Raw genomic sequence first — 14,854 nt, 5'->3', positions numbered from 1 at the left:
AATGAATAAATACCATTTAGTGTATGGTAGAAGGAAGAGCAGAGCCAGGAATATAAAATAGCAGCACTGCTCAGGGAACGTTTTCAATTATCTGTACTAATAACAGGAACTGTTTCACTTTCAGGTTTAAAATAAGTGTGTGAGTGTGTGTGAGTGTGAGTGTGTGTGTGTGTGTGAGTATGTGTGTGTGTGAGTGTATGTGTGTGAGTGTGTGAGTGTGTGAGTGTGAGTGTGTGGGAGTGTGTGAGTGTGAGTGAGTGTGTGTGTGAGTGTGTGGGAGTGAATGTGAGTGTGTGTGAGTGTGCGTGTGTGTGTGTGAGTGTGTGTGAATGTGTGGGAATGTGTGTGTGTGTGGGAGTGTGTGTGTGTGTGTGTGTGTGGGAGTGTGTGTGTGTGTGTTCCACTCCATCTAACACATTAAGTTGCAGTTTATTAGTGTTTTATAATTTTATGTAGTGTGGCCATTGGTTTAAATGTGTGTTCTTTTTCTAAGAAATCAGTCCCTTTAAAACAGAGATGAATATTTTTTTTCGTATCTCTTAGCGAGATTCAAATGTACAGAGTTCAGCCTCTATGATGTGTTTCGTTCAGGGTACAACAAGAGCTACCACATGTAGACCTGTGGTGTTCCAGAGGCACATGAAGGGATGGATGGAAAGTGGACCAGGCGGATGGATGGTCTAGTAGAATATTTGAATAACGATCAACATCTGGCAGTCTCATGATAGTTCTTTAGCGCTGTTTTCTTAAAGACATGACTATTCATATTTATGATCAATCACTGAACAAATAATACTGGAGTACTTTGCTCCAGGTACTGTTCTGGATCCTGGGGATAGATCAGTGAGTAAAACATGTAATTTCATACTGCTTATCTACATCTTGATCTCTTGATCTACAGGCAGCAGGCAGAGATAAGAAGAAAGAGAGAGAGAGAGAGAGAGAGAGAGAGAGAGAGAGAGAGAGAGATATTTTGGCCTTGGTATAGGCTTTTGAAAATATCAAAAACCATTACCCAGTGACACATCTCCTCTAAGAGGGTTACACCTCCTAGTCCTTCCCAAATAGTTCCACTATCTGGGGACCGCACATCCAAACATATGAGCCCTATGCAGCCCATTGTCATTCAGTCCACCCCAGTGCTTTAGCGCTTTGCCCTCACTTGAGAGGTTTGGTAGTCGATTCCAGAATTCAGTTCTGAACGGGGAGACATTTATAACTGGCCAATTCAGATGCTGACTGAAAAGACAGAGAAGAGAGGTATTATATATTACTTGGTCAGTTCTAGCGATAGCTAGTAGTGATGACTCAGCTGTGGGGGGGAGGAGGGAGATTTTTTTTTTTTGTGCAAATCAGTGAACCTTTGGCGTTAGAGAAGCGAACAAAGCAAGCGCACGCATTCATGTAGATCTGAACCCTTTGCATAGGCTCGTCAGCCATCCTCCAGATCAAGGGTGTCAGGGAAGAGTTGTGGAAGTCACAGCTGTCTCTCCAGATCACTTGGTGGTTTACTGTCTTCTGCCCTCTCCAGATCGGTGTAGGGAAGGCTGTCTGGTAAGAACTAGAATTTCAGGCAGTCTGTAATGTCTTCTCCAGGACTCATTTCTTAGAATTGCTACCCCACCCCACTCCATCCCCGAGGCATGCCAGAAACTTGAGGGAGAGCACTTTGATCTAATGAAGTCAGTGATGGTTTTTTTTTTTTTTTTTGACTTCTAGTTCAAGATTAGTATTACCTCAGCTTATTCTGATTCTTCAATGAGATTCATGTGGACAGAGCAGTGTAAATAAAAGTCCTCTTATTTCATGTTCAGATTCTTCTGTATCTTGCTTGTAATTGTCATTTTACGGTGCTCGTTAGCTATTGCATTCCAAGCACATCCAACAGGATTATTATCCAGGCAAATGGATGAAATTATGTATAATTTTTTTTAACTAACTCAACCATTACAGTATGCCAGAATGTAATGTTCTAGAGCATTAGTCAGAAATGGGACTTTAATTTTCACTCTGATCTCACCATTCACGGTCTTGTTAATTATTTTGGAAACAGAGAGTATCAGTAGTTGGGAGGTTACCACTCTGGGCTAGATAGCTGGATTCAGCTCAGGTCTGGAAAGGCCAGGCTGCACCACAGTGTCCTTGGTGTGAGACGGAGAGAGGACTGGATTGGCATTGAAGTGGGATTGTTGCACCTGATCCACATGGAGGACTGGTTATTTCCTCGAGGAGCCTGGTGCTGAATGCTACATGGACAGATGGAAGGCATGTCTAGATTGTCAAGCATTTCTTCACTCATACTTGCAGAAGAGGGTTCATTATTCTGTGTTAGAAAAATTGTACCCCTGAGACACTTTCATAAGCTCTAAGACTTGCATAACATTCTTTCCTCCCCGAGGAAGGAAAGAATACGGATGAGTACCAGATTTCAGAACTAGAGTAGCTCTTAATTGCCTTCAAATGAAGAAAAGAAGGTACAAAGCATTATCCCCATGCTGGCAAGCCATAAGAAATTAAATGAAGTATTTCTTTTCATTTGGGATTGTATGGGTGACTTTGTCTGAACTTCCAATAACACTCAGCATTTTAGAAACTGCATTGTCCATGTTTAGCTTGAGAAGACTCTCTCTCTCTCTCTCTCTCTCTCTCTCACACACACACACACACACACACACAGAGAGAGAGAGAGAGAGAGAGAGAGAGAGAGAGGAAGAGAGAGAGGAAAGAGAGACTGACTGCATGGCCTTTTGTAGTGACTGATTTTGGTGGACAGTCTGCCTTGTGATGAAGATTTTTAAAAAAAATCTCATCACTGTGATTCTCTTCAGATGAAAAGACTAGCCCCGCCCAGCTGGTCCTGGTAGTGACCAGAGATGATTTGGGTAACATTTACTGTGCTGACCTCATATTTAAGAAGTTTTTTTTTTTTTTTAATTTCAAACCAATTTACTAAAATTATTCCTAAAAAAAATTCCCTTTCCTTTTGTCTTTAAGGGACTTATGATTGTCAGTCAAAAATTCTGACAAGCATTTGATAGACCTAAAGTCCTTTACTTTTTAATTAGTTGGCCATATTTAACTCTAGTAACAAATTATTTTATTACTTCCAGGGACCCTCCTCAGAATACATTATTGTCACATGCAAATAAAGAATACAGAGGTCCTTGAAAGACCATTTATTGCACTTACAGTGTTTATGTAATTGATGTAAGCCCTAATAACTGTTTCCTCTCCTACAGTGGCTTTAAGGTCCTAGGAGGATCTTTAAGGTCAATTAGGGAAATTCTTCTAATTTGGTTTTAGTGTCAGAAGGGTGTTTTAAATCTAGCCCTGCCCTGGTAGGGCTCTTGGGTAGGTGTCACAATGGTTGTTTATAGTGTGCCTTTCATATGACATTGTTTTCCTGATGGATGATCTAATGTCTGAATGGCTAGAATGTGACCTTAGTTCAGAATAGGTTGCTGCTCTTGTGTCTATTGATTGATAAATGCCCAGTAAATTCTATCAGGATGACCAGTCCCTAGGAGAGGCCTGCAATGAAGAGGGTGTGTTGGCTTGGTCAGATAGCGGAGGAAGAAGCCTAACGAATTGATATCGCAGGAGCAGTTTATTACTTACAAATCCCATCGAGAAGATGGTCATAGATTAAGGCCAGCTGGGGAGATTAAAGAGTAACTATCAAGTTCAGACAGCAACTGAGGAGACAGAGAAAGACAGACAGACAGACAGAGATAGGGACAGATACACACACACACACACACACACACACACACACACACACACACACACAGAGAGAGAGAGAGAGAGAGAAAGAGAGAGAGAGAGATTATAAGCCCAGGTCTTTGCTGGGTCCGAGGCAGTACCCAAACAATTTCTCTGTGATGAATTCTGTATCATCAGTTTAGAGAAAGTGTATAGGAATCTATGGGCTGCATTGAGAATGCAGCAAGGCACCAGTTGTATAGGAACAAATCTGAACCGGCCTCAGAGGAAACGTTTAATGGAGGCTGGTTTACAGTTTAAGAGGTTTATTCTATCATCATCATGGCGGGACACGGCAGCGTGCAGGCAGACATGGTGCTGGAGAAGGAGCCGAGAGTTCTACATCGACATTAATCTGCAGGCAACAGGAAATGTAACATTGAGCTTTGTTTGCTTGAGCATAGGAAATCTCAAAGCCCACCCCCCCACAGTGACACACTTTCTCCAGTAAAAGCGTACCTATTCCAACAAAGTGACGCCTCCTGATAGTGCCACCCCCACACTGTGTTTATTGAATATGACAGCCCTGTCTAACTGTCACAGAGGTAGCATAAAGCTACAAGCATTTATGACAATAGTTCATTCATTCATTCATTCATTCATTCTCTCGTATACAAACTGCAACCTGGCCTCAGTTTCCCCTCCCACTATTCTTTCTTGTTCCCCCCTCCCTTCTCTCCATCCAGGCCTCCTCTGTTTCCCTCCAGAAAAGAGCAGGCCTTGGCATAACAAGTTACAGTAAGACTAGGTGCGTATCATTATATCATCATGCCAAGGTTGGACGAGGTAACCAAATAGGAGGAAAAGGTTCCCAAAAGCAGGCAAAAGAGTCAGAGACAGCCCCTCCCACTGTCAGGAGCCACGACAACAGTCTCAACGATTTAGAAATATTTATGGTTTTAAAATAGAAGTAGGTTTCCAGCAAGTGAACCTCCTTTATACTTTTCAATCTGTGTTTCCGCTAATTTGCTAGTCCACAAAACACGGAAATCGTGAGGTAATGGATTTGAGATGGCAGAATTCCAAAAATATTGTCAGTGTACATTGTCCTAATTTTAGTTTGTTTTTAAAATGAAAATCACAATAAGTAAAGGGATGTTAACCCTTCAAAGATACTAAACATGGAAATAATTTTGTGCAGTAACTAGAAAGAGTTAAAACCAAGTGGTTGAAGGTTATAAAGTACATCTTAAAAGAAAAAAGAACAAAACAAACATAAAAAAAAATGCCCAGGGAGCCTTTCAGTATTTGAAATTTCAGAGTCTACAAGCTGGAGAAAATACTACAAGTTTTAGGATGGGGTCCCACTGGACTTAGTTTCTTTGTCTAATTGTTGAATTAGAATGCTCGCTTCAATAAGCCATTCCTCATGTCTCATAGCTGACCAAGACAGACATTTCCATAATGTCAAAAGGAAAATAGGGTTTATTGGAACAGTTGTGGTAGGACCCATGTGGAGGAATGTTTTATAATCTTTAATAGCTCCACATGTCCAACGCCAACTGCTGTAGTGAGCCCCGGCTAGGACATGCTGTCTTCAGAGCCTGCAATCATGGGAACTCAAGTTGTGTCTCCTTTAACACATGCGGTGTTTGAAATCCAATGTAAGTCTGTAAAAAGCTGCAAGCATGGAGTTTATGTCATCATCGACTGTAAAAGAAGGTTTACAAAAATGATACTTTTGAATTGCTCCCTTCCAAGTTTTTATCCAGTTACTTGATATTCGAGAATAGTTCTGTGTACATACTTACTATGTTTATTATTTCCTGGCCAATTAAAACCCAGCAGATTGGGTTGTTTCATAGAATAGATTGCTCCACCCCCTCTCTTCGCCAAAGGGATTGAGCCTATTTTTAATTGGTAACTGAGTGCTAAGCATATTTGTTATATAAGGTCCTACCCAAAGACTATAATTTTCATAGTTGAAAGAAAAAAATAACGAAAAGTGTGGAAGATACTTGCAGAGATTACTCTGACTTTGGTGATGTTTTCCGTGTCTGTCATAAAGCAATACTTTTCTGCCTATTTTCTGGCATCTATTGAATAGTGAGCTGTGGACTTCTGAAATTTGACTCCATCAGCATAAGCATGCCTCTGAATATTAGTTATTACAAAGTTTCCAGTGATATCTAATGATCATAATTATTGGCTGTATCATTATTATTGATTGTATCATTTCTTTAGTTTTTTTTTTTTCCAAGTACAAAGAACTAGCTTTTGGGGGACCATATCAGTATTTACTATATACTATAGTAGCACTTCCAGGCAAAAATTAGAAAAGCAACCTAGAGTGTTGCTAAAAAATCTTCAACATTTCTTATAAGGTAAAAATGTGTGTTGCTTTGGATCATGTGAACATTGGAAAATGTACACTTAATTGTTGAATGCGATGAGCTCTTATATAACCAAGGTGTATTTGAACAGAATACTGTAATTGCTGTGCTGGATCATTGTCATAGCCGGTGTTCTATTGCTGTGAAGAGACACTGTGACCACAGCAACTCTTAGAAATGAAAGCAGTTAATTGGGGCTTGCCTACAATTTCAGTCCATTTTATCTGCTTGTGTGCCACCATGGGGATGAAGGTATAGTTGAGAGCTGGACATCTGAATTCACAGGCAGCAGAGAGTGAGAGACGACACTTTTGAAACCTCCAAGTCCATACCTGGGGACACACTTCCTCCAATAAGGCCACACCTCCTAATCCCTCTTAAGTAATGCCAAGTCCCTAATGACCAAGTACTCGAATATATGGTGGCCATTCCTTCTTTTTTCCCTCCCTCTCCCTCTCTCTCCCTCTCCCTCTTTTGTTTTGGTTTTTCAAGACAGGCTTTTTCTGTGTGTAGCCCTGGCTGTCCTGGAACTCACTCTCTAGACCAGGCTGGCCTCAAACTCACAGAGATCCGCCTGCCTCTGCCTCCTGAGTGCTAGAATTAAAGGCATGCACCATCACTGCCCAGATTTGGGGTCCATTCTTATTCAGACCCCCGGTTATGAAGGCCTTCATTTGTTTGGTGCTGGTGAAAAGCACTGTGTAGGTAAGGTTCTTTGTTAACTGTCTCTTTTAAATCCTGCAACCCCCCCCCCCCACAGAGGCTGTCCTTTCATTTCCCATCACCCTCATGAGGACACCCAGGGATGTAGAAGTCAACTGTCTAAATGCTCGTGCAAATGAAACTTCTAACTACTACTGAACCCTAAATCCTTTCATTGGAAAGAGACTTAAAATTGTATCTTCTCGGGATATGCTAGCTAAAGCCCCTTTCTTTTAACTGAGGGCCTGACCATGGGGGCCGAGTCCCAGGGATGTGGGGACTCCTTAGTAAGACATGGCTCTTGTGCTCAAGGAGCCACTGGTGGGTAGAGCACAGTGATACCCACCTGTAATAATGGTGCAAGAGGGGAAGGTGGAGTTGAAAGTTGTGGGTCTGTGGATGATCACTCTGTGATTGCATGTTAGCAGTTATTTTCCTTTTGTAGAACCCTGCTAGGGTCAGGGACGGCTGACTCAGTGTTTAAAGCATGTGTATAATAAAGGATCATTTTCATGGCTCCAAAGGAGCTAAAAGGCTGGTAGTCTCTCTACTTTAGAGTTCTGGATGTTTGTTATGTGATGATGGAGCATTGATGAGCTTTGGCCGGTCAGTTCATGGAAATTGCTGGTTATGGCCAGCCTGTGTCTAATACAATTAATTTTAATATGTACTTTGGAGATTGGCCAGCTACACGGGCCAGAATTGTTATAAACTCATGTTGACTCATCAGCATGCATATATATTTCTACAAATTTGAATGTGTTCTGTTATTTCTCTCAAAACATTGGCATTCTCTTTTAATAATCTTACATGTAGTTTGCTCCAAACACGGAGCCCTAAAGCTTAGTGTAATAAATTATTATGCAAACAGATATATAAAGTGATCCCCCCTTTGGGATAGTCATTGTAATGTGATGGTTAGCTCTGTGATTATTTACCCTTCACTACTAGTCAAACAGAAATATTGTCTTTATGCAATCTGTAGCTAATCAAGATGTTAGAACAAGAGCTAATGTACTTCAAGAGTCTCAATTTTTTTTTTAACTTGGTCCAAGACATCACTATTAAAGCATAAAAATGGTAGACAGAGAAATTTGGAGATAATAAAGGCAGTATTAAAAACAAAAACTAAATTAAAATTAAATAAAAAAAATTGGAAGCAAAGAGGCTCCCAACGCTGACTTCTAAAAGGAAAACACCGAGTGCGTATTAGGCTGTCAGCTAAAATTGAAACCCTAGTCTTATGGACTTTTAATATTACTTGTGGATGACTCAGTGATACATTTACTCCATACACCCATGTCCTAATCCTAAAATTCATGGATGTTATCTTATAATTATCTTAGGCTATTTGTGTTGGTTCGAGGTGAGCATTAAGGTCCTGTGGAAATGTGTGCACATGAACGCAGTATGTGCAGGGGCCAGAAGAGGGCACCACATTCCCTGGAGCTGGAGTTTTAGGTGGTTGTGAACAACCTCAGATCCTGGGAGCTCTGCCTCTAGTCTTTGGGAGGAGCCATTTCTGTAGACCTCTTTCCCTCGTTTTTTTGATTGAGTGAGATTATAGGGCAGCTGTGGTAATCATTTGGATAGGATTTTAAGTCTTAAAGTATACATGTATGTGACAAGGGTTGTGTAAGGGAGTCCTGTGAGATTTCTAAAAAAAAAAAAAAAAAAAAAAAAAAAATGTAGGTTTCTGTCTAGGAAAAGAGTAAGGCCAGTTATGTGTAAGTCTCTTCCCCCCCCCCACCGTGTTGTAATTTATTTGTTGAAAATTTCATACAATATGTAGGTTATATTCTTCCCCTTCTCCAACGTCCTCCTCCACCTTCCTACCCACCCAACTTCATGTTCTTTCTTTCCCTTAACAAAACAAAACAACAGCAATGAAAACTAGTAAAGAACCTTGTGGAGTTTAGTTTGTGTTGGCCAGCTTCTCCTGAGCGTGAGGCCTGCCCTGGAACGAGGTTGATATACTCAATGCCATCCCATTAGAGAGACTGACATTTCCTCTGCAAGCAGCTATCAATTGCAAAAAGCTTTTTGGCTACAGTTGGGATTTTGTGTCCGCTTTCCCTCCTCTGAGCTGAGAATTTTCTTCTGGCTTGAGCACGGACTGTTCCTGGGTGTGCTGTGTGATCTCTGCGAGCCTCTGCATGCACCTGTCCAGTTGTGTATGGGAAATGCTATTCCCTTGAAGTCACCCACTATCCTTGGCTCTTGTCGTCTTTCTTCCCCTGAGCCTTGAGGAGAGGGGTGTGATGTAGATACCCCACTTAGAGCTGAGTACTCCAAAGTCTCTCACTTCCTATGTGCTGTTGAGTTGTGGGTCTCTGTATTAATCACCGCTGCAAGAAGTAGCTTCTTGGAGGAGGGTTGGTCTATTGGTCTTAAAGATGATTCTTTGCTATGTTTATCATCCTTATTAGAAATGTCTGTATACAGAAAGGAATATTGTCTCTGTCCTTGACAGCAAATGTTAGTTGTGCTGGAATTCCTGACTCTGAACTGATGAGAAGCTCCAAACTTTGGGATGGGGGTTGTTTTCCCTTCTTATGTTCTCTTTCCTGTCTCGCCATCCTCTCTCAATTCTATGAAAGCTGAGGTTGGGTGAATACCTACTAAGAGATTCTACAAACTACATTTCTTCTCTGAATTCATTCATTTAACTTTTTGTGATCTCTTCCTACATGCCAGGTGTTGAAAGAGACATATGGTGGCCAAGAAATAGGGTTAATATACAAAAGACAGTTGTATCTGGTTGGAAGAAAACACTTGATACTTCAGTCTCTCTGCTTTAGCTACAGAACTCCGTGTGTTATGCACTCTTAAACACTCCAGTGTGTTACCATCATGTTTCTTTCTGTGGTCTTTAATGTCAGTCTCTGAAAAGCTGTGGACCATAAACACTATGTGTATAGTATTATCATAGGGGCTAAAAGGGAACCAGGGAGGCAACGTTTGATGTAATAATGTTGACTTTTAAATTGGAAACAATTCCAGACTGATTTACTATTTCAAGAGATTAGGATTTATCAGAAAGTACCCTAGGAGAATATAATGCCTTTAAATGTGAAGGGATGTTATTTATTGATTCCCTTCGAAGGTCATGGCACCTACGACATATATGGTAGAATAAGGTTACTGTGTGTGTGTGTGTTTTTTTTTTTTATGAAATTATAATTTATAAGTCCCAAGACCCTAGGTTTCCAAGTTCAGCATTTGTAGAATGACCGTATTTCTCGGCGAATTCTCCTTCTGCTTGGAGAAATCAGATAGGGCTAGGAGAAAGCTGAGGTGCCAAGAACAAGGCGTGCAGATTTGGAGGGGATGCTGGGACCTCAGTACACTTGGCCTGTCAAGTAAGGCCAGCTGTTCATTTGTTTCATGTTCAGGTTTGGAATTCACCCAGTTGCAGGCCGAATGCCTGGTCAGCTCAACGTGCTTCTGGCTGAGGCAGGAGTGCCCTATGATATTGTGCTAGAAATGGACGAGATCAACCATGATTTCCCAGGTAAGCAGTGGAGAGGACGGCACACTTCAAACACCTTTTAAATACGCAGGAAGCGGTGCTACACCCACAATATGATTGTGGGATTAGCGGAGACTGACAAGTTAAAGAACGATGTGAGTATAACAGCTACAAGGCCACGGTTAGACAAGCGAAGGATATTATCCAGTGAGTTGTGTCAGATTTATCAGAAGTGTAGCTAAATTTTATTCTTTTGCAAGAACTGAAGGATGCTGAAAATCCTGGGGCAGAGTGAACCTGGAACCTGGACAGAGTTGGCGTTTGAATCTAGCTCTCTGCTCTCTCAGTAGCTTGTAGCCTTGAACTCCATACACATCACAGACTCCTCATGGTACTGCTTTCCCGTAGTCTTGAAGAGTGAAGTAGCTCATGTGTTCTCCTTCTCTCCCCCTCCCTCCTCCTTCCTTCTCCCTTCCTCCCTCCCCTCTTCATTTATAAGTACTGGGGCTTCATAAGATAAGGTGCTGTACTTTATAGCTGTCATTGTGTAGATGTGGAATGGTAATGATGTTTGGCCCAAGATCATGTTTGTTAAAATTAGACCAGTTCCTTCTGGCAAGTATCCACTGTAAACTGGAAAAAAAAAAAAAAAAAAAAAAAAAAAAAAAAAAAGAAAAGGAAAAAAAAAACCCAAAACAAAACAAAAAATAAAAAACAAAAACCTCACTGTTTACTAGAGGGGGGGGAAAATAACAAAACTGTGTGTATGTCTAGATGCACATGGCATTTCTGGCAGCATCCTTAGGTAATTTAAGTTATAAGTCCTTAAAGAGAGAATTTAGGCCATTTTAATTTTATGTTCCTTTTTAAATTTAACTGTTGTTAAATTATGTGTAAAACCAGCTAGTTCCAGGAATTATGGACACAGCTTTAATACAGTACAGACTTTTAGATACTGTTTTTTTTTTTTTTTTGACATCAGATTGCATCTTAATTGGTCATTTTAAGAGTTGAAAATGGATTCAGATCTTATAAAATCATGTGAATAGCAAGATAATTTGGGGACAATAAAGGAATTATAAAGATAGATTAGGTAGGTCTGATGGGAGGGTTAGCATAAAGCTTGCTTTAGAGGACGTGAAAGCTCTGTGCAGGTCCTACTGCTGGTGACATTCTGGCTTGGTGACATTTTCTGGTAAAGCTGTATGTCATTCCTGGCACAAGTAAGTCTAAGTATTTATTTTTGCTTTTGTTAATAAATCACTGTAGTTTGCCTAAGAAGAAGCGTAAGTGTCCCGTTGTGTTTTACATTTTCTGTCTCTCTTCTCTGTTTCCAAATGTAGACACGGACTTGGTTCTTGTCATTGGTGCTAATGACACTGTGAATTCAGCAGCTCAAGAAGATCCCAACTCTATTATTGCAGGCATGCCAGTCCTTGAGGTCTGGAAGTCTAAACAGGTACATTTTTCAGACTTACCATTCATTCTCAACGATCAAGCATTATTTGAAATGCACACACGCAAAACTTTCTTTGGTCACTTAATGAGAATTGGTGATGCCTTTTAGGAGATTCAGGGGCACAAGCATAGCTGAGAGCCAGGCCCCCATGTCCAGCTTCCTTCTGCCCTCTGGCCACGGTAGAACCTGAGTGAATGCTGTGTTGTGAGTAGAACCAGATGAGATTATGTGGCTGGATTAACAAAATCTGCTGCCACATCTGAGAAGGAAGGGGTGTGCTGTAAGCAGTCGGAATGTGTCTGGCCAAATTCCAGATTGAGTCCAATGAAGCAGATGGCTTTCCTCTCATCACCTTCATATACCAAGACGAGCACGTTTTCTTTCAGATTTATTTATTTTTTTATGGGGTATTTGTATGCTGTTATGGACTGTCCGACAGAGAGGTGATTTTAAAAATCCAAAGAATAACATGGCACAAGAAAGGACACTTTGCTCATGCACATGGCTCCTGCACAAAGCTAGCTGCTAGGTATGCTCTTCTGATCCAACAGAGGGACATTTCTTCATTGCGCCAGAGCCATGCTTTTATTTTAAGAATTGTAGCAGTGCCGTGGCCAGAAGGATGCTTAGCTGTTAAAGAGTACGTGCTACTCTCACAGAGGACCAGAGTTTGGTTCCTAGCACCCACGATGGGAGGCTCACTATTCCCGGTGACTCCAGCAGCTAGTGGTCCAACACCTTCCAGACTCTAAAGTTTGTATTTGCACACCCTACCACATAAACCCACAATTAAACTGGAATAGAACGTCAAGTAAAAGGGAACCATAGTAATATAATGTACATTCCCCATTAATTTTGTTTCTTTTGCTGCAAATACTTGAGTTCAAAATGTACCGTTTGAGATGAGTGAGTAGATCCAAAATGTCCTTGCTCTTGTCATAACCAGTAGTCAGCACGTGAAAGACTCAAGAGTTACATTATCGCACTGACGTATAATTGAACACATTTTTCATTTCTTCCATTTTTGAGTAGATCGCATGTTCCAGAAGGCCATGCAGAGGCTTTTAATCTCTCGAGAACCACCTTGACGTTGTCAGGATAGGAAAATCTGTAATAAAATGTCAGTATGAATATCTATGTTACGTCAGTGTTTCTCAGTCACCCAACCTCCATCACTGTGCTTGGTTGACATATTCTATTCTATTAGCCCCATCCTCGAGAGAAACGACTTTGTTTTTTGACGTGTCTTTGTCCTTGAACTTTCTGATTTGGTTTATGCTGAAGTGACAGACAAGAATCAGACCATTTCCCCCACTCAGTTACACGTATGTTAGAATTTGCATGTGGATGCTTGTGCACTAAGTTTGTTTTCTCTAGCTTATTCCTAGAAAGATGGATGACCTCACAGTGTTATTTTTTTTCTGGTTAGAAAATGTTATTCATGGACTTTGTAGAGAAAAGCACAAGGATGGAAAAAAAAATCACTAATCTTACCACTTAAAGATAAACTTTTAACAAGAACTTCCCTCTAACCGACATAAGAGTATGATTAAAAATGAGCATTTATGTAATGTGAACATACATTTAAGAATAATCTGTACCGGACAATTAGTGGTGGGACAGGTCTTTTTCACGCTCAGGGAAGAAATCCTGTGTGTTATTTGCACAACTGGGTTCTATGAGCAATGTTTTGTATATTTCACAAAGCTGGAATCGAGTAGTTTGACTGCTCCCACTATAAATACATGATAAACATCCAAGGAGATGGACATGTTTACCTGATTTAGGTACTGAGTGATACCCACATGTATTGAGATACTGCCTGTACCCTATAACTGTGCCTTTATATTTTCATATATGCCATAAAACTAAATAAAAGTAAAGAAGTAATGCACGATTAAAACAACAACAAAATCAGGAACAGACAATACTTTGCACCTACCAGGTCCTGTTGAGGAGAATCTCTTCTCTCTTTGATTCTTAGGTCATTGTCATGAAGAGGTCCCTCGGTGTTGGCTATGCCGCAGTGGACAATCCCATCTTCTACAAACCCAACACGGCCATGCTTCTGGGGGATGCTAAGAAGACATGTGATGCTCTGCAGGCCAAAGTTCGAGACTCCTATCAGAAATGAATGCTAAAGGTCAAGCTGGTGTCTTCAGCTACATGAGCAGAGAAATAAAGCATGAATAAATGAGCAAAGCCCTCAAGACCCGCAAACCAACAGACATCGTGAATATCTGCAGCCCCTGATCCTCAAAAAGCATTGAAAAGTCTCAGCATCTACCTGTTTATAGTTTTCATTGGTAAAAGGCCAACATGTTTTGTAAACAGCGAAAGAACACCTTCATTTTAGATGCAACCTTATTGGATTTTTACATTCTCTTTTAGTAGCTAGAAATGAGTTCAGAAGTTGATGTACTTTGGTCTGAAAAAGTGTTATTTTCTCTTTTTTTCACCAAATGTGACTAATTTGAAACTTTGATCAACTCTGAACAATCATGCCAAATCTGTCTCAGGTTATCAGGCTATACTTTAGATTCTAGAGTCCAAAGATCTATTTTCCCACTTCTATTTTAATATGCAAAAGGACTATATAGCCTATCAGAGCTGCTGGAAGCAGTCTGCTTGATATGTTCAATAAAACATAACTTAAAAGTAATTATCTGTATTTTTAAAAACCCCATTGCCAACTGGAGGTTACTCCAGTTTCAATTTATAATGTGTGATACCGTATTAACTGCTCTTGAATGGAATGCAGCCATTTGACTAATAAATGAGTTCATCATGTTTTCAAAGTGATTTAGACTTGTCTCTGATGACGAAGAGCTGGATTCGAAAGGTTCTACTCATTATTAATACTGGAGGAAGACCTAACAGGCAGAATCAATCTCTCCTCATTGTTTAGAAGGCCAACTTGTTTTTCAAAACCTTAGTGACTTTTGAGGTCATATATAATTTGATGATACTCCAAAGCGGTTAACAGTATTTTTAGCCATATCTTTAAGAACCAGTTTAAAAAAAAAAAAAGTCTAGAAGTGATGGGAGATGTCATTCTGTATATGTTTCTCATACTGGTTAATAATAAAGCACTGTTGGCCAATAGGAAAGGAAGATAGGAGGGAC

General features: G+C 40.4%; 1 protein-coding gene across 1 annotated transcript in view; it reads left to right on the top strand.

The window, feature by feature from the left end:
• The window catches only part of Nnt (nicotinamide nucleotide transhydrogenase), a 77,270-nt gene extending 62,740 nt beyond the window's left edge, over positions 1 to 14,530 (top strand). The window contains exons 20-22 of the mRNA XM_051183093.1: positions 10,193 to 10,311; positions 11,613 to 11,728; positions 13,713 to 14,530. Of these exons, the coding sequence (XP_051039050.1) occupies positions 10,193 to 10,311; positions 11,613 to 11,728; positions 13,713 to 13,862 (385 nt within the window). The 3' untranslated portion in view covers positions 13,863 to 14,530. The remainder of the gene's footprint in view (positions 1 to 10,192; positions 10,312 to 11,612; positions 11,729 to 13,712) is intronic.
• The last annotated feature ends 324 nt before the right edge of the window (positions 14,531 to 14,854 follow it).

This window comes from Phodopus roborovskii, unplaced genomic scaffold (genome assembly GCF_943737965.1).
Source record: "Phodopus roborovskii unplaced genomic scaffold, PHOROB, whole genome shotgun sequence".
Lineage (NCBI taxonomy): Eukaryota > Metazoa > Chordata > Mammalia > Rodentia > Cricetidae > Phodopus > Phodopus roborovskii.
Note: the sequence above shows the minus strand (reverse complement) of the source record. Positions and strands in the feature narration are given on the sequence as shown.